The sequence below is a fragment of the Leguminivora glycinivorella genome, chromosome 5 (genome assembly GCF_023078275.1).
Source record: "Leguminivora glycinivorella isolate SPB_JAAS2020 chromosome 5, LegGlyc_1.1, whole genome shotgun sequence".
In the NCBI taxonomy this organism is placed as follows: domain Eukaryota; kingdom Metazoa; phylum Arthropoda; class Insecta; order Lepidoptera; family Tortricidae; genus Leguminivora; species Leguminivora glycinivorella.
The window spans coordinates 22,806,731-22,826,276 of record NC_062975.1 but is presented as its reverse complement, the minus strand read 5'-3'; the positions used below and the strand labels follow the sequence as shown (position 1 = coordinate 22,826,276).

The 19,546-nt window shown below is 40.0% G+C and overlaps 1 protein-coding gene across 2 annotated transcripts in view; it reads left to right on the top strand.

Moving 5' to 3' along the window:
- The window catches only part of LOC125226112 (vesicular glutamate transporter 1), an 84,029-nt gene that overhangs the window by 61,703 nt on the left and 2,780 nt on the right, over positions 1 to 19,546 (top strand). For both annotated transcript variants that reach the window (XM_048129976.1, XM_048129975.1), the window contains exons 4-10: positions 1,160 to 1,274; positions 3,732 to 3,906; positions 5,073 to 5,173; positions 5,733 to 5,889; positions 7,171 to 7,247; positions 8,638 to 8,733; positions 9,475 to 9,578. In XM_048129976.1, coding sequence (XP_047985933.1) covers positions 1,160 to 1,274; positions 3,732 to 3,906; positions 5,073 to 5,173; positions 5,733 to 5,889; positions 7,171 to 7,247; positions 8,638 to 8,733; positions 9,475 to 9,578 — 825 coding nt within the window. The remainder of the gene's footprint in view (positions 1 to 1,159; positions 1,275 to 3,731; positions 3,907 to 5,072; positions 5,174 to 5,732; positions 5,890 to 7,170; positions 7,248 to 8,637; positions 8,734 to 9,474; positions 9,579 to 19,546) is intronic.

The following is a 19,546-nucleotide window of genomic DNA, read 5'->3' as shown; positions in this document are numbered from 1 at the left end:
GTAATTCCTTGACTGTACTTGAGAAGTTTTGTTATGTCCACTATGTACAATTGATGTTGTCTGATCCAATATTAATAGTGATTTATCGAACCTCCTGTTACCCTTTTCAATGTCACGTCACAGCTGGGTACCTGTTTACTTGCATTGTCACACCTTGAGTGATTTAGGGATGCTTAGAAAATTATTTTATTTCGTAAGTTTAGGACCTAAACTAAACTTTAGGTATCGGAACTATCGACATCGACAGGGAAATTACAAATGCAGCTCTAAATATTCAGCTTGAGTTATGACCTGTACAGTAGAACATCCGGACATACAAAAATAAATAAATATATAAATATTGGTGGACATCTTACACAGATCAACCTAGCCCCAAACTAAGCAAAGCTTGTACTTTGAGTGCTAGGCGACGAAATACTTACTTATAGTATAGATAAATACATAGTTATATTATATATACATGGAAAACATTCATGACTCAGGAACAAATATATGTACTCATGACACAAATAAATGATGTTTACAAAAATTATGAACACTCGAGGGAGTCGAGGGCCTGAGACATATTAAAATCACAGGCAAGTAGCAACTTCAGTACAAAATCTGACACGCTCGGCCCCTATACAAATAGATGAACTTGTTTCTTCTATCTGTTTTTACAGTGAAATATTTGACGCCATCTACTTTGCCATATTTATTATTTATTATTACAAGCCTATATTGTGTCCCACTGCTGGGCAAAGGCCTCCCCCTTAGATTTCCACTCGTCCCGGTTCTGGGCGATCTCCGGCCAGTTGTTGAGATACACGTCCAGGTCATCCCGCCATCTCCGCCTGGGCCTGCCAGATCCTCGTCCGTTTTGCGGCATCTATACTGTGGCTACTTTAGCCCACCTCTGTGGATGCATACGGCAAACATGGCCTGCCCAGTCCCATTTCAGCTTGGCGGTCTTGACTCCAACATCAATAATGCGTGTTTTTGAGCGCAGTGTAGAGTTTCGGATTCGGTCAATCCGTTTTACTCCTAAAATGCTACGCTCCATAGCTCTTTGACAAACCTTCAATTTGGTCTTTTGCTCCTCGGTGAGTGACCACGTTTGAGCACCGTAGGTTAGGACAGGCAGGATGCCATATTTATACCTTATTTTATTTATTTCCAGAATGTTCGCCATCGGGATAGGAGCGACGTCGCTACTAACGCTGTTCACTCCACCACTGGCACATACCAGCACCTCACTGCTTATCGCTGTGAGGGTAGTTGAGGGACTTTTTGAAGTAAGTATATCAAACTTCAAACTTCTGTTTTTTTATTGCCACAATAACTTACTAACTAACTAGTAGGTATACAGAGTGGGGCCTGTAACAAAGGCGAAGAATTGAACTGTAGGCTATTCTCCTTATACTGATCAACATTTGTTCAGTGACTTTTAAAAATTATGAAGTCTTTAAATTTTTAATTTTTCATAAAATAGTTATTTGTTATACAAGGGGGCAAAGTTGTATTTTAACGCCGAGTGTGGAATTGAAAAACGAGCAAGGGAAAGGATTCTATAGTTGAACCACGAGCGAAGCGAGTGGTTCGAGAATAGAATCCTGAACTTGCGAGTTTTTTAACACACGAGAAGTAAAATACATTTGCACCCGAGTGTAACACAAAACTTTTCCCCTCACTATAGCGAGGAAACTACAACGCAAAAAATGCGTTTATCACTGCTTCCGGTAGTTCCACAGGTGGTAAATCATCTTCATTACTAGATTCACCTACTGTTATAAATTATAAAGCAGTTAATTTGACTATATTCAAGGTCAAATTACTTTACCCACTAGTGGATAAAATGCGTTTTTACCTGCTGACATTAAAGGATAAAACACGTGTTTCCGAGGTAGTGAGGGGAAAAATAAATATTAGCTTCAATGTACGCCATTATTGTTGTCATTGACGTTGTCTGTCACACTTTAGACTTAACAAAATTCGCAATACATTACCTCTTAGAAAAAACTTTCAAGGGTGATAAAAATCAAAATACAAGTTATTTTTAAAAGTCGCCGAACAAATGTTGATCAGTATAAGGAGAATAGCCTAGAGTTCAATTCTTCGCCTTTGTTACAGGCCCCACTCTGTATATAAGTATTTAACTAAACATATAAACTAACTCAAACTAAACTTAAAACTAAAAATATAAATTCATCTGGAAGCTATGGAAACGGATTAAATCGCGTATAATAAATTTAAAATTAAATTAAATTAAAAATCATTTATTGCCATAATTCACATGCAATACACGAACTAATAGGTAGGTACATTATATTTTACATTTTAAACAAGTTACAATCAAAATAAACTTAAACTTTACTAAACATAATATTAGTAGGTACACTGATTAATTTACATTACATTTGTTTATAACTTATCTCATCTAATTATAATAAATTCGGTATAACATAAGCATGGCAATGGGTACAAAAACTCAGCATGTGCTGAACAGGTGTGTCCAGCGCTGATTTTCAGTTTAGCCCCTTTGTGGCGATTTGTCGTTGTCGTTTTGTCGTTGTTTTTTACAATTCATCCCGACGTTTCGAACACTTTACAGCATTCGTGGTCAACGGGTGATTTAATTTTCATAGTTTTATTTCATGAGTAACTATCGCGGTAACCGAAGACAATCCATACTAATATTATAAATGGGAAAGTGTGTGTGTCTGTTTGTTTGTCCGTCTTTCACGGCAAAACGGAGCGACGAATTGACGTGATTTTTTAGATGGAGATAGTTGAAGGGATGGAGAGTGACATAGGCTACTTTTTGTCTCTTTCTAACGCGAGCGAAGCCGCAGGCAAAAGCTAGTATTATATAAATTCATCTGTCAAAAAAAAACCACAATAAATTTTCGGCTAAATCTTCGAGAAGAAGAGTTTATCTTCAAAGAACTCTTGACTAATTCAGTATCATCATCTTAGAGCTTAGAGTCCGCTTTGGCAACTAATCCCAAGATTTGGCGTAGGCACTAGTTTTACGACTGCCATCTGACCTTCCAGGCTTCCACCCAAAGGGTAACTAGGCCTTATTAGAATTAGTCCGGTTTTCTCACTATGTTTACCTTCACCGAAAAGCAACTGGCAAATATGACATTTCGCACATAAGTTCCGAAAAACTCATTGTTACGATACGAGCCGATTGCAAGTCATACGCTCTTACCGCTTGGCTACTAGCGCTTCTCGTTATTTTATACTAGCTTTTGCCTGCGCCTTAGCTCGCGTTAGAAAGAGACAAAATGTAGCCTATGTCACTCTCCATCCCTTCAACTACCTCCACTTAAAAAATCACGTCAATTCGTCGCTCCATTTTGCCGTTAAAGACGGACAAACAAACAGACACACACACTTTCTCATTTATGACGACCGGTCTGGCTCAGGCGGTAGTGACTCTGCCTGCTAAGCCGCGTGACGACCGGTTGGCTCAGTCGGTAGTGACCCTGCCTGCTGAGCCGCGGTCCTGGGTTCGAATCCCGGTAAGGGCATTTATTTGTGTGATGAGCACAGATATTTGTTCCTGAGTCATGGATGTTTTCTTATGTATTTATCTATTTAAGTATGTATTTCGTCGCTTAGCACCCATAGTACAAGCTTTGCTTAGTTTGGGGCTAAGTTGATCTGTGTAAGGTGTCCCCAATATTTATTTTTATTTACATATTTTGTAATATTAAGTATGGATTATATTTTTTTTATAATTCCAGGGTGTAACCTACCCCTGCATCCACGCCGTATGGTCGCGTTGGGCTCCGAGCGAAGAGCGAGCTCGTCTAGCCACATTCGCTTTCAGCGGTAGCTACGCTGGCACCGTAGTGTCTATGCCGCTATGTTCCCTACTGGCACACTATACCGGCTGGCCGGGCATATTCTACGTGTTCGGTAACTATAACTATTGCGTTCGGTAACTAAGACTAGCGATAGCTACGCTGGCACCGTAATGTTTATGCCACTGTTCCCTTTCCTTACTGGCATACTACACCGGCTGGCCGAGCATATTTTACGTGTTCTGTAACTATAACTATTGCGTTCAGTAACTAAGACTAGTGGTAGCTACGCGGGCGCCGTAGTGTCTATGCCGCTATGTTCCCTACTGGCACACTATACCGGCTGGCCGGGCATATTCTACGTGTTCGGTAACTATAATTATTTTATTCGGTAACTAAGACTAGCGGTAGCTACGCTGGCACCGTAGTGTCTATATCACTGTGTTCCCTACTGGCACACTATACCGGCTGGCCTGGCATATTCTACGTGTTCGGTAACTATAACTATTGTGTTCGGTAACTGAGACTAGCGGGAGCTACGCTGGCACCGTAGTGTCTATGCCGCTATGTTCCCTACTGGCACACTATACCGGCTGGCCGGCATATTCTACGTGTTCGGTAACTATAACTATTGTGTTCGGTAACTAAGACTAGCGATAGCTACGCTGGCACCGTAATGTTTATGCCACTGTTCCCTTTCCTTACTGGCATACTATACCGGCTGGCCGAGCATATTTTACGTGTTCTGTAACTATAACTATTGCGTTCAGTAACTAAGACTAGTGGTAGCTACGCGGGCGCCGTAGTGTCTATGCCGCTATGTTCCCTACTGGCACACTATACCGGCTGGCCTGGCATATTCTACGTGTTCGCGTAACTAAGACTTTATCTGTCTATACGGAAACGGAGTTATGTACATACGTAAACATTTTATTGTACCTAAGACAAGTTAGGACATAACAATAACAATACATGTACAGTTATAGTTTCATATTGGTTCTACATCAGTCATACTTTATGTCACACCTCGGACACTGGCGATCAAATATATGAAAGAGGCGCGTTCCTAGCACACATTCTAAGCTCGTGTAGGTGAACGCGTACCATGCTTGTATGAGTGAGATATTACAGGTCGACTGTTCGCGTTTTTGACAGGCGGTAACTGTGGGGGTGGGCGTCACTTTCAGCGGGGAGCGGGAGTGGCCATACTGTACAATAGTACTCTTTATTATACTGTGCTTATGTTGTACAATTATTTTAGACGTTTTGTTTTATGTGCAGGTATAATGGGACTGGTGTGGACAACAGTTTGGTGGCTGGTGGTGAAAGAGTCTCCTGAAAAGGACCCCAGGATATCTCCAGCGGAGTTAAAATATATACAGGTATTTCAAAACTATACTCTGTACATTTAATATTTAAAAGGTTCCTATGTTCCTTTTTTCCGCACTTGTATCATAATGTACTATTATATTACCGCACTAGTCAGGTAATGAGCAAATTACGCAACTATGTCAAAAACTGAAATGGCCATATGTACTGTAAAACGTCGTACACACGTGTGAACAATGAATTCGTAGCTCGTGACGATTTAAAACACTCCCTTCGGCCTTTTTCGCACTTTTATCGTAATATACTATTTTTAACTGCTTCTTATATACGCAAGTATGGGAACAAATCAAATTATTTTTAACAAATATTTTCACACTGCTTGCCCTTGTTGAGCTGGTCAAAGACGCCTAGTCTAGTCTTACAAATATGACATATAGAAGAGAAATTTCAACGGCTTCCGCTGTGGCGAGGTGGCCTAGGGGTTCATGGCGTTAGCCCGGATTGCTAAAGACGCCGGTTCGAATCCGGCCTTCACCACTGGTGGTGCTCGTCATTTTTTCTTTAATATATGACATCTTATTTCGATTTTTTTTCTTCTTAAATATTTTTCAGGACTCGAGAGGAACTCAGGCTATAGAAGGGTCCAAGATCAAGCACCCGTGGAGGGCCATGCTGACTTCAGGGCCAGTTTGGGCCATCGTCATGGCCCATTTTAGCGAAAACTGGGGTTTCTACACTCTACTCACATTCCTGCCTACATTTATGCAAGGTATTTCTGTCCACCTTGTTGGTAATTCTGTCTGCTCTTACTGCCTCATCTTAGTCCTCACGACACAGGCTTGACCACAGAACTTTATTTAGATAGAAGAAACAAGTTCATCTATTTGTATAGGGGCCGAGCGTGTCAAATTTTGTACTGAAGTTGTTTCTTGCCTGTAATTTTAAATATGTCTCAGGCTCTTGATTGTTCATAATTTTTGTGTTGTTGCAATTGAATATCACGTAACGAGGCATTTTTTATGTTTTGATTGACTTCAACTTACAAAAATTGACGCCCGAAAGCTGCAAGCTGCGATTAAAGACGGACAACTCAGTGGATTTCACTGAGTTAATTTGACACGCTAAGTAGATACGTTTGCTTGATCTATGGTATATATGACATCTGTGGGCTTGACCTAGTGTGAAGACTACCTACTGTTAAACTAATATATTTTAACACTTTCGAAACCGGGCTCTACGCGGCGCTACGACATTTTCGCTACATACGGGGAAACCCATGTAATCGGCTACGCTTCTACGAGCGGTGTACCCGACAGTCGGGTTCTTGGTAGCGAAAGTGTTAATGTATAATAATCTGTATCTCAAACCCACTTATGTAAATCTTGCTTGCTCCAATTGTCAATAAAGAAATATTGTAGACTCTAGTGTACACGTAGGTCATATTATAAACGGTCAACCAAATCTAGGCACTAAAAAAGCAGCAAATTTGAAATTGTAGTAATCACCGGCCAATTGTCTTCATAAAGCGCGAGTCTTCTTAAACTTGACGTTGGTGGAATCAACCATCAATCATCAACGAATCATCAATTCATCAACGAGATTAAAAATTAATTTTAAACGTAAGGGCAAAGATTTAATTCGCATATAAAATTTGAATATCGCGTCTTTTTTAGTGCCAAGATATTGTTGACCGTCTAAACTGTTTGAGCAATATCAAAACAATGTATGACGAAGTTATGTCTCTTTCGTCGATCTACAAAAAAGTCCGCGCTAGAATATGTCTATCTTTTAATGATACCTTACTATTTATAAACATTTTTGGGCATATTTTTATTTTTTATCCAATTTGACTTTTTTTATCTGGAAATTTTTGCATTTTTCTACAAAAATGCACACATTTGGAAGAAAAAGTAAAACAGACAGGAAAATAAAAATATCCCTTTTATGCTTTGCTCCCCGTGCGAAGCCGTGGCGGATCGTTAGTAAGATACAAATATCAATAAATGAAATAAATAAATATCAAACAAATGATAAAAGTATGTATTTCCAGACGTATTCAAGTTCGAAACGTCCGCAACAGGCTGGCTGTCGGCCGTGCCGTACCTCGCCATGGCTATAGTCCTACAGGTTAGTATATTGCTGGAGACTTCCAGCGCTGATTTTCCGAACGCAACAGACAATATCTACAAAATTTAAATTTTGATAAAACCCCGACAAAGTGGACCGATTTTCACCAAACATGGCTAAGAACACTCCCGACTAATTCAGCTTTCAAACAAAAAAAAAACTAAATCTAACTCGGTTCATCCGCTCGGAAGCTACGATGCCGCAGACAGACACACACACAAACAGACCGATACGTCAAACCTGTAACACCCCGTCGTTTTTTTGTCGGGGGTTAATAAAAAATCAAATGAAAACATCTGATTGCTAACAATAATATTGCATGTGTGGCGAACTGGCGATCGAAACTGTAACGGTCCGGTCGGACATAGCGTGGCGTGACATTAAGCGCCTGCGTGTTACTAGCGCCAGCGGTTGCTAAATGAACTAAGTGACAGAACAGTTTTTACAATTATTTTTACAGCGTGAGTATTAAATTGATATTTATTACAAAACAGTACTAAAATGTAACGAATTAACTGTCTTATTATGGACGTCATGTCGAATTGTTGTCGATTAATTCCCAAGCAGGAACACAAACATTACGGTGAGTAAAAAGCTTTTTCCCCTCACTAGCTCGGAAACACGTGTTTTGTCCTTTAATACCAGCGGGTAAAAACGCATTTTATCCACTAGTGGGTAAAGTAATTTGACCTTGAATAAAGTCAAATTAATTGTTTCAAAATTGATAAAAGTAGGTGAATCTAGTAATTGCCGCCCGAATAAATCCCTAGCAGGGTCGGCGGGCTGTGGGAGCCCGCTTTACACGGCGTTGCTCGCCAGGAGAGGATCACGAAGTTCTGGTCCTCATTTTCAGCGGTGTAGGGACTCTGGCACTAGACCAGGGCCTCTGGAAGGATTCGTGGTAGAATCTCCGGCATCCCATGGCTCCTTCATAACAGGAAGAAGGGCGACGTAGGAGTGGTTTTTAGTGGGTATACCTCCTCTCCTCCTCTCCCTTGGAGAGGGCGGTAAGTAGGAGGGAGTCCCACATATCCCCCCAATGGCGTCCCTGGCCGGGGGGAATGCGTAACGCATTTTACCACTCCGAAAAAAAAAAAAAAAAAAAAAAAAAAAAAAAAAAAAAAAAAAAAAAAAAAAAAAAGGTGAATCTAGTAATAAAGATGATCTACCACCTGTGGAACTACTGGAAGCAGTGATAAACGCATTTTTTTGCGTTGTAATTTCCTCGCTATAGTGAGGGGAAAAGTTTTGTGTTACACTCGGGTGCAAATGTATTTTACATCTCGTGTGTTAAAAAATTCCACACTCGGCGTTAAAATACAACTTTGCCCCCTTGTATAACAAATAACTATTGTTGTGAAAATAATCAATGAATTCAATCGCGTTTCAGGTGGCTGGACATTTAGCGGACTGGGTGCTAGCCAAGGGTCTCATGTCGCGCACTAACGTCAGGAAGCTGTTCAACTGTGGCGCTTTCCTTGCACAGGTAATTTGCCGAAAACCGAAACGTTTGACGACCGGTCTGGCGCAGTCGGTAACTATAGTGACCCTGCCTGCTACGCAGCGGTCCCGGGTTCGAATCCCGGTAAGGGCATTTATTTGTGTGATGAGCACAGATATTTGTTCCTGAGTCATGGATGTTTTCTATGTATATAAGTATTTATATATTATATATATCGTTGTCTGAGTACCCGCAACACAAGCCTTCTTGAGCTTACCGTGGGCCTCAGTCAATCTGTGTAAGAATGTCCTATAATATTTGTTGTTTGTTTGTTTGTTTGAGTATGTGTGTTTATGTGCTAAGTTGTAGAATTGTTTAAGGATACTCGTACGTGGAGTACCTTATACATACGTTCAATATACATAGTATATTATAAATTTAAAAAAAAATACTTCGAGCCCCGTGTGGTGACGGGTCAAAAATTTTACCATCCACCCCCTTTCTTCCCGTGGGTGTCGTAGAAGTCGACTGTGGGATATGGGTTAAATTGCGACGTAGGCGAGAAGCTGGCAACCTGTGCACACGCAATGTCACAATTTTCATTTTCTTGCAACCGCTTATTTGCCAAGAGTGACACTGAAACTTGAGTAGTTTCATGTACTCTGCCTACCACTTTATGGGATATAGGCGTGATTGTACGTGTGTATGTATGTTTCAATTTAAAACTATATGGTGAAGTTGATTGTTATAAACAAATTGTGAATGTAATCCCTGTTGCAATTCCAGACAATTTTCACGGTGGCAGCGTCATACGCGTCTTCAGTGGTAGGATGCGTGGTCTACCTCACCATCGCTGTTGGTCTGGGCGGCTTCGCTTGGTCAGGCTTCAGGTAATCATCATAATATTAACCTAACAACAAAATCCATCAAGATATAGCTCAATCGATTCTACTCTCGATTCTGAACAAACGGTTTTCAGGTTTTTAGTGTTAAGTGAAACACGGTGTATAAATTTTAAAATTTAAAAAAATCCTGACAGTGGACCGACTTCCATCAAACATGGCTAAGAGTAAGAACACTGCAGATTAATTAAGCTTTCAAACAAAATAACTAAACTAAATCTAAATCGGTTCGGGAGCTACGATGCCACAGACACGTGAAACTTATAACCACAACCCGTCGTTTTTGCGTCATCGTAAAAACCAACCATCAAAAAATTAATTGAAAGTTCTGTAGGTCTTAATACAATTATTTTTTCTTAGAAACTAGTGTCTCAATTCTTACTGTTATCGATTTATACTTACAATAACCTAACCACAAAATTAAAATTTTGAAAAAACCCCCGACCGCGACATAGTAGACCGATTTTCATGAAACATGGCTAAGAACACTCCCGACTTACTCAGCTTTCAGACAAAAAAAACTAAATCCAAATCGGTTCATCCGTTCGGGAGCTACAATGCCACAGCCAGATATACACACAGACAGACAGACAGACACACACACAGACAGACACGTCAAACTTATAACACCCCGTCGTTTTTGCGTCGGGGGCACAGAACTTAATTTAGATAGAAGAAACAAATTCATATATTTGTATAGGGGCCGAGCGTGTCAAATTTTGTACTGAAGTTTATTCTTGCCTGTAATTTTAAATATGTCTCAGGCTCTTGATTGTTCATAATTTTTGTGTTGTTGCAATTGAATATCACGTAACGAGGCATTTTTTATGTTTTGATTGACTTCAACTTACAAAAATTGACGCCCGAAAGCTGCAAGCTGCGAGTAAAGACGGACAACTCAGTGGATTTCACTGAGTTCATTTGACACGCTAAGTAGATACGTTTGCTTGATCTATGGTATATATGACATCTGTGGTCGGGGGTTAAAAAGAAATTTAATGACCGAAATCGTGAATCACAACCGTTAGTAGTGTTAGTACTACCCAAGAGGATCGAGTATTATAGAGAGTTACTGTCAAAGTAAAATGTGTAATCACAGTGCATAGACTGCCATCTCTCAACACATGCTTAAAACTTTTGAACCTCAGTTTGGACAATTTGGCCCATATTGTTAGCTTGATATGTGTTAAAAGTCAAATATTAATATTAGCGCCATCTAGCCGAGCGTTCCCCAAAGGTGTAACGCCATCTAGGCCACTACCTTTTTCTCTAGGCCTTTGAGGTACGTATGTCTTTGTTACTACCTACCTAGATGACCTAGTAGTATTTATTAGTATTTATTGTCAGATACTTGACATTAACTTTATCTCTCGGTCGTGTTGTAGTTTATCGCCATTCGTTTAGCATTCCCCCTTGTGGTCTCGAGTGAACGCTCGGAACGTAGCGTTCGGCGTTGCGTGCGGCGGAGCGGGCAAGCGTGCATACAATCTATACAGCGTCGACTCAGGACACTTTTATGTGCTTTAATGTTTGACATGCACGCTCAGGGCCATTTTTTTCAAAGTTGTCCACCCCACTTTTTTTTGGATTTGAAAATTTTTATGTGTTTTCCACTCAGAATCGCGAGCTCTTTCAATCCTAATAGCAGAAAAAAAGTGTCCCAAGGTTTTTCCCCATTCCGTTACCATTTTTTCATACATTTTGTATGGCGGTAACGGAATGGAAGGTTCGAGAAAATGTATGGAAATCTTGGGACATTTTTTTTCTCCTATTAGGATCGAAAGAGCTCTCGATTCCGAGTATGAATCGCGTAAAAAATACCCATGTTACAAAAAAGTGGGGTATACATGTAACTTTTAAAAAAAAACCGGCCAAGAGCGTGTCGGGCCACGCTCAGTGTAGGGTTCCGTAGTTTTTCGTATATTTCTCAAAAACTACTGAACCTATCAAGTTCAAAACAATTTTCCTAGAAAGTCTTTATAAAGTTCTACTTTTGTGTGTTTTTTTTTTTTACAACGTCGGTGGCAAACAAGTATACGGTCCGCCTGATGTAAAGCGGTCACCGTAACCTATGGACGCCTGCAACTCAAACAGTGTCACATGCGCGTTGCCACCCCATTAGAAACTTGTACACTCCCTTTTGCTGTGTTAAGTACAATGTGTGTTGTGTTAAGTACACAGCAAAAAGGAGTGTACAAGTTCCAAGGAGGGTTCGGGTTGCCGACGACTCAAAGGACAATAGACGGAACAAGTTAGTTCCGTAAGTCCTCCCGTCATCAGCACACCGCACCCTCGTTGAGCTCTGGCAGCCTTACTCACCGGCAGGAACACAACACTATGAGTAGGGTCTAGTGCTATTTGGCTGCGGTCTTCTGTAAGGCGGAGGTACTTCCCCAGTTGGGCTCTGCTCTAGATTCGAGCGAGACGATATCCGCTGTGCTGTGCCCTACCACACAAAGCGGAATATCATTCGCTATGCCCTACCTCCTACTAAATTTCATATTTTTTAAACATATGGTTCAAAAGTTAGAGGGGGGGGGGGACGCACTTTTTTTACCTTTAGGAGCGATTATTTCCGAAAATATTAATATTATCAAAAAACGATCTGAGTAAACCCTTATTCATTTTTAAATACCTATCCAACAATATATCACATGTTGGGGTTGGAATGAAAAAAAAAATATCAGCCCCCACTTTACATGTAGGGTACCCTAATAAAACATTTTTTTCATTTTTTATTTTTGCACTTTGTTGGCGTGATTGATATACATATTGGTACCAAATTTCAGCATTCTAGTGCTAACGGTTACTGAGATTATCCGCGGACGGACGGACGGACGGACGGACGGACGGACGGACGGACGGACGGACGGACGGACGGACGGACGGACGGACGGACGGACGGACGGACGGACGGACGGACGGACGGACGGACGGACGGACGGACAGACAGACAGACAGACATGGCGAAACTATAAGGGTTCCTAGTTGACTACAGAACCCTAAAAAAAATGAAATTAATACAATTTAAATATATGTTATTGAACCATAGAATGCCGTTCGCTAGTTTGCAGGTGGTACAGCGACATCTAACGAAAAATGTGGACATCAAAAAATACTTATACATTTTACGAAAACAAGTCATTGCCCAGTTTGCGGGGGTAACAGTGACATCTAGCGAACGACAGCGAACAACTCTATCATTGAGTTTCCTAAACATATCCTAAGTACATTGGGTTTCTCAACAATTAGACCAGGAAAAATAGCTTGACCTGGACATAATTCGATAACCGTAATTTTCTTTTTCTGTCGTATAAAGTATCATTAGTGATAGTTAAAATACAAATTATTAATCAAATTAGGGTTCTGATTCAATTTAAAAAAAATAAAAACGAACTTTGAATATTTTTTGATTTTATAACTAAAGTATTAAATGTAATCCGGAAAAAGTGCTTGTATTATGTTGTGACACCTGCATTTCATATAAAAACATCTAATTTTTATAAATAATTCATACAGAACTATCATTTATAAAGAAGGTTTAGTAAGTTACACATTTTCAGGCGTATTTCACTAGAAAATATTGTTAACCGTAATCCTGCAATTTATTATGAATATAATATTACGTGTGTTGATAAATTATTAAAACTTATACCAATACTTTTGGCGCTTGTTCAAAATCTTAAATATTGATAATTTTAGGAAAGGAAAAATACCTAACTAAATTGAAAGATGGTAAATTTTGCCGTTAATATATTCTTAGTACTATACGAAATCAATTAAACAACAAATATGTAAGATTCATTACTTAATTGATATTTTTCTTACTTGCGCTTTAATATGAACGTTATTACCTGCAGAATAAGGTCGTGCACAGAGTAGGTATAGCTAGTATAGTAGTAGCGGGAACGGGCGGCGAGTCGTCAACACGTGTTTCATATCAAGGGCGCCGCGTTTTCAAAACGCTTCGATAACAAATATTTCACCGTCCAGTATAAGAGAGCTCCCTTATTACAAGTGACAAAAGTCATACAAATCAATTAGTCCGATAGGTCACGTTAAACTGGTCAAGTCGTTAGCTCAATAATAGTACCTATCGAGCTTGACGAGATGCTTGGATCACAACAACGTAATATGTATGAAAGCTTGCGGCGCTTAAGACTGTATTCTTTCGAGTCGTGTGTAACGTATTTTGGCGAGGCAAATTTGAAGCACAGTGCGTGTCTGTCTCACTCACTCTTACGGTAAACCTAATGAACTGTTTCACTTTCAGAGGATTTTTGAAGTAATTTGGGTAATATGACATTGTCGCGGTGAGGTCTTTCCGGTACAAATTTATCGGTGGATCTTTTCGGATTTGTGGATGATGAGCCGATGCGATGTCGCTTCATTTTGAAGTGTCGACTCTCGCGAGGGAGTTCTTAGAGGACCGCGAGGAGCGCGTGTGACTGTTGAGTTTTTGAATGATTTGAAGTTTGTGAATGATTTTATTTTGTGTGTATTTGTGTGGGCATGAGGTGTTTGTGTTGCGAGAGTCAAATCAATAATATGAGTGGTACAAATTTTATTAGGGGCCTCATGTGTGAGAAACTCAACACTCGAATGCTGCGTAACAATGCGAGCCGAAATCGCCTAATCGGAAGTGTCCGACTTGGTATCGACTAATCTATACACGTTGTAACATGAGAAACCAGAAATCAAAACCTGGTTTCTGGTATCTAGTACCCGGTAACCGGTAACCGGTAACCGATAACCGGTAACCGGTATCCGGTATCCTGTATCCTGTATCCGGTATCCGGTAACCGGTATCCGGTAACCGGTATCCGGTAACCGGTATCCGGTATCCGGTAACCGGTATCCGGTAACCGGTAACCGGTATCCGGTAACCGGTAACCGGTATCCGGTAACCGGTATCCGGTAACCGGTAACCGGTAACCGGTATCCGGTAACCGGTATCCGGTAACCGGTATCCGGTAACCGGTATCCGGTAACCGGTATCCGGTAACCGGTAACCGGTAACCGGTGACGGGTCTCCGGTATTCGGTGACCGGTAACCGGTAACCAGTAACCAATGACCGTTAACCGGTATCCGGTAAACGGTGACCGGTAACCGGTAGACGGTAACCGGTATCCGGTAAACGGTAGACAGTAACCGGTAACCAGCATCCGATATACGGTATCCGATATCCGGTTTCCCGTGTTCGGTTTCCCGTTTCTGGTTTGGTTTTGGTTTTAGTTTTAGTTCTGTTAGTTTAAACAAAAACAAAACTGAAAACGAAAACGGAAACCGAAACGGGAATGGAAACGAAAACCGAAATCGAAACCGAAACCAAGACCAAAACCGAAACCGAAAAAAATATTTAAGTTCCTAGAAGTAAAGAGTGACAGAGATAGCACTATAATCATTTAAGTTCCTGGTAGTAAAGAGTGACAGAGATAGCACTCATGTTAGTCAAACTCGTGGTATGTGCACTTCCCGTACACAGTAAAGAGTGACAGAGATAGCACTATAATCATTTAAGTTCCTGGTAGTAAAGAGTGACAGAGATAGCACTGTAATAATAAAATTTATGTTCCTGGTAGTAAAGAGTGACAGAGATAGCACTATCATAATTAAAGTTCCTGGTAGTAAAGAGTGATAGAGATAGCACTCATGTTAGTCAAACTCGTGGTATGTGCACTTCCCGCACACAGTAAAGAGTGACAGAGATAGCACTATAATAATTTAAGGTCCTGGTAGTAAAGAGTGACAGAGATAGCACTATAACAATTTAAGTTCCTGATAGTAAAGAGTGACAGAGAATAGAGATAGCACTATAATAATTTAAGTTCCTGGTAGTAAAGAGTGACAGAGATAGCATTTTTGTTATTTAAATTTTTGTTAGTAAAGAGTGACAGAGATAGCACTATTGTTATTTAAATTTCTGTTAGTAAAGACGTAAAGAGTGACAGAGATATCACTCACGTTGGTCAAAGACGTGGTTTATGGACTACTATTTGGACCCCCCAATGTCACGCTTTTTTAATCCTTTAACATGGATTGTCACATTTAGTATGACGTAATATATGAATGACGCCTAAAGATTGAGAGAGACAGCAATATTGTTCTTCAAATTCGTGGTAGTGAGAACAGGGTGCGTAGCCGAATGGCACAAACGCTCACGAAACGAAACGCTAGTAGATATCTATCTCTATCGCTCTTGCGTATTGGCGCGACAGAGCCAGACTGCGTTTCGTTTTCGTTTCGCGTCGGAGAAATGGCATTCGGCTACGGGGCCTGAACAGAGACAGCACTATGTATCGCGCGGCCGCCGACTACGCAAGTCGCCGCGTAATTATAATAACCGTTCGGCTCCTTTTTAGATCGTGTACAGTCAACAACACAGCTGGCAAGACAAAGTGCCAAAAATATGTATAGAGTATTTTATTTCCTGTACAAGTGTTGGTACTTGGTACATTAAGGTATGTGTATACATATATTTGGCACTTTATCTTTATTCACAGCTGAGTTGCTGACTGTACCAATAACGATCAACTATGAACTTTTGTGGTTTGTTTTAAATAGTTCTATGCAGATATAGATTAGAATACCTATTCTATCGGTACTTTTTGTATAGGTTATTATAATAACTGGACAAAATAATTATAATCAGTGCCGGCGCACTCCGCGATCACGATTCTTTCGCCGAGCTACAAGGCCTTGATATATAGGATGTATTATTTTATCAGCAACAAAAATATGTGATGATATTGAATTAAGGCAAAACAAGACATATAAACGCTCTCCATTATTTCCTCCCTGGTTTATGAAGCTAGAACAATGATTTTTAACACATACGAAATTCGTACACTGAAATAAAGTGATGATACTATAAATATACTCGACATTCAAAGTCGATAATCTAGTGACGTGAGAAGTTATTGATATAACAGAATTTTGCACAAAATTTTGCAGAATTTTGCCCTTTGATGTTGAAAATGCCGCCACTCTATAAAACAAACAGACCGCACACGAGCAGCCGACATTAAATTCTATTGCACGGCGCGAAGGTCGAAAGCCGCGCCCGCACCTGGGCGTAGGTAGCGAGATCGGGTGCACGTGCGCTTACCTTTGAAATCGCCGACACACAGGTGTCGCCGTTCGCCCTCTCTTTTCATTTATGTTTCTGTTTCAATCGGTTAGCCGTATGCCGGCCGGCAATAAAGGTTGTTTTTTTAACCGACTTCAAAAAAAGTAGGAGGTTCTCAATTCGACTGAATGTTTTTTAGGGTTCCGTAGTCAACTAGGAATCCTTATAGTTTCCCCCTGTCTGTCTGTCTGTCCGTCCGTCCGCGGATAATCTCAGTAACCGTAAGCACTAGAAAGTTGAAATTTGGTACCAATGTATCAATCACGCCAACAAAGTGCAAAAATAAAAAATGGAAAAAAAATGTTTTATTAGGGTACCCCCCCTACATGTAAAGTGGGGGCTGATTTTTTTTTTCATTCCAACCCCAACGTATGATATATTGTTGGATAGGTATTTAAAAATGAATAAGGGTTTACTAAGATCGTTTTTTGATAATATTAATATTTTCGGAAATAATCGCTCCTAAAGAAAAAAAAAGTGCGTCCCCACCCCTCTAACTTTTGAACCATATGTTTAAAAAATATGAAAAAAATCACAAAAGTAGAACTTTATAAAGACTTTCTAGGAAAATTGTTTTGAACTTGATAGGTTCAGTAGTTTTTGAGAAAAATACTGAAAACTACGGAACCCTACACTGAGCGTGGCCCGACACGCTCTTGGCCGGTTTTTGATCATATTAATATTTTCGGAAATAATCGCTCCTAAAGGAAAAAAAGTGCGTCCCCCCCCTCTATATTTTGAACCTTATGTTTAAAAAAATATGAAAAAAGATCAAAAAAGTAGAACTTTATAAAGACTTTCTAGGAAAATTGTTTTGAGAAAAATACGATAAACTACGGAACCCTACACTGAGCGTGGACCGACACGCTCTTGGTCGGTTTTTTGTTACTCGATATCTCCGAGAATCGTGGACCGATTTTCAAATTATTTTTTTAATCGAACGGGTATAACCCCGAGATGGTCCTATTGGCACCAAGTCCCAGGCGGCGCGGCGCGCGCCACGCCGCCGCCACGCCGCCTGGGGCGCGTCTTACGTCCTTCCTATACAAAATGTACTGAGGAGACGATTTTTGAATTACACTCAGGTGGCGTGGCGCGGACGTCCGTCCGCGCCCCGAGACACGCGACGCTCTGGTGTGGCCGGTACCTTACGTCCCTAACCTATTAACCGATCCGCCGCGGTGACGCGGCCGGTGCGCGGCGCGCTCTCCCAGGCCCGCGCCCCGCGCGCTCCCCCGCCCCGCGACAGCCGCTCTACGACAACTTTGCACCCTTTTAAATTACTGACATTTACAGTTTCTTAAGCGCGACCTTCACAGTATTAATTTTGATAAAATCATGATTATAGTACACAAAAACCTGGTCTTAAGCAAAAAAATCTCAGTTACAATTTATACCTACTGAGAAATTCATGTTTATTTAAGCGTTAAAAATATATGTTTAAGATCGGTGTTAAATGTCTATATATACTTAATACAATGCAAATTGATATATATATCATGGTCACCATTTTTACCTACCTAGATATTCACATTAAATGAAAGCGGTAAAAAAAAGTACACAATCAGATTTATTTTCTGTGTAATATCGCTAATAACTGATCGCATCTGAGTGCACCACAAAGTTAATCTAACAAAGTTTTCGGTTAACTATTTTGCTGTTAGCGAAAAGTGGGATAATGTACTTTATCTCATGATTTTTATAAGATATGAATACGATCGTCTTTTTTTTTATCTATGTACATAATTACTATTTGATGCTTAATAATAATACCCAATAAAATATCAAAAAGGACGAGTTATTGAATTATGTCCAGGGTACCTTACTTTTACTCCACTAAATAAATAAATAAATAAAATTTACTTTTTCTTTTGACTGAAAACACCGTGTTGATAACCTCTCTCTCCCTCCCTTTCTTCCCTTGGCTTCTGGCTGGCTTCCTAAACTTTGACGAGCCATAACATAATATTAAAAATGTAGGGGCTAAGTTTTGATTCCCATAGAAAAATTGAATTACGCGCCATTTCCAGTGCCAAGTTTCGATTGATCGTCATAGTTGACAGACGTCAAAAATACAACGTTACCTCTTTAGTTTTCTAACAGATGGCGTTAGTTATACAAAATAGTAAACGATGTTTTCTTACTCCTTAGAGTCCTAACAGATGGCGTTAGTAGTACAATATTGAACACAAAACTGAGATTTGGTTTTTTTTTAAATGACAATAAAATAATATTTTTTTACAGATATGAAATCTAGATATGAATATAAATTACTATGTTTAAGCACAACTTCATAGGCGTGATAGTTTTTTCAAAAAATGTACCACAAGGTTCGGAACTTTGTCGACTATAGGAGGGCTTCGCTACCGCTCGCCCTGATAAGTAGGATACTGAAATCTTCTTTCTTCGTTGAGCCATCACAGCTAACTTTAACTTACAAACGGTCTTAAGCACCTACACTTCTGAAGGCGCTTAAGTCATTTTTGCTAATAAAAAAAAACCACAACGTTCTATGAACATTGGTCAAGTGCGAGTCGGTTTTCGACTTTTCCATACAAAGAACTCATGAGCGCCTGAACGACTATGATGGCAAAGTTAACGTTTCGAACTTTCAAGACTTTACGTATATATCTCGGAAACGATAAGAGATAGAGCAAAATGGACTTCAGATTTGGGCTTTCGGTGGCACAAATTCTATGTTTTCGTCAACAGACACCTTTTTTGGACCGATTTGAATAAAATTTTGCTCAGTCAATTTATAAACGGTCTTAAGCGCCTCCTTTTTAGTAGGAACTTAAGTCATTTTGTACAAATGAAAAAAAAATT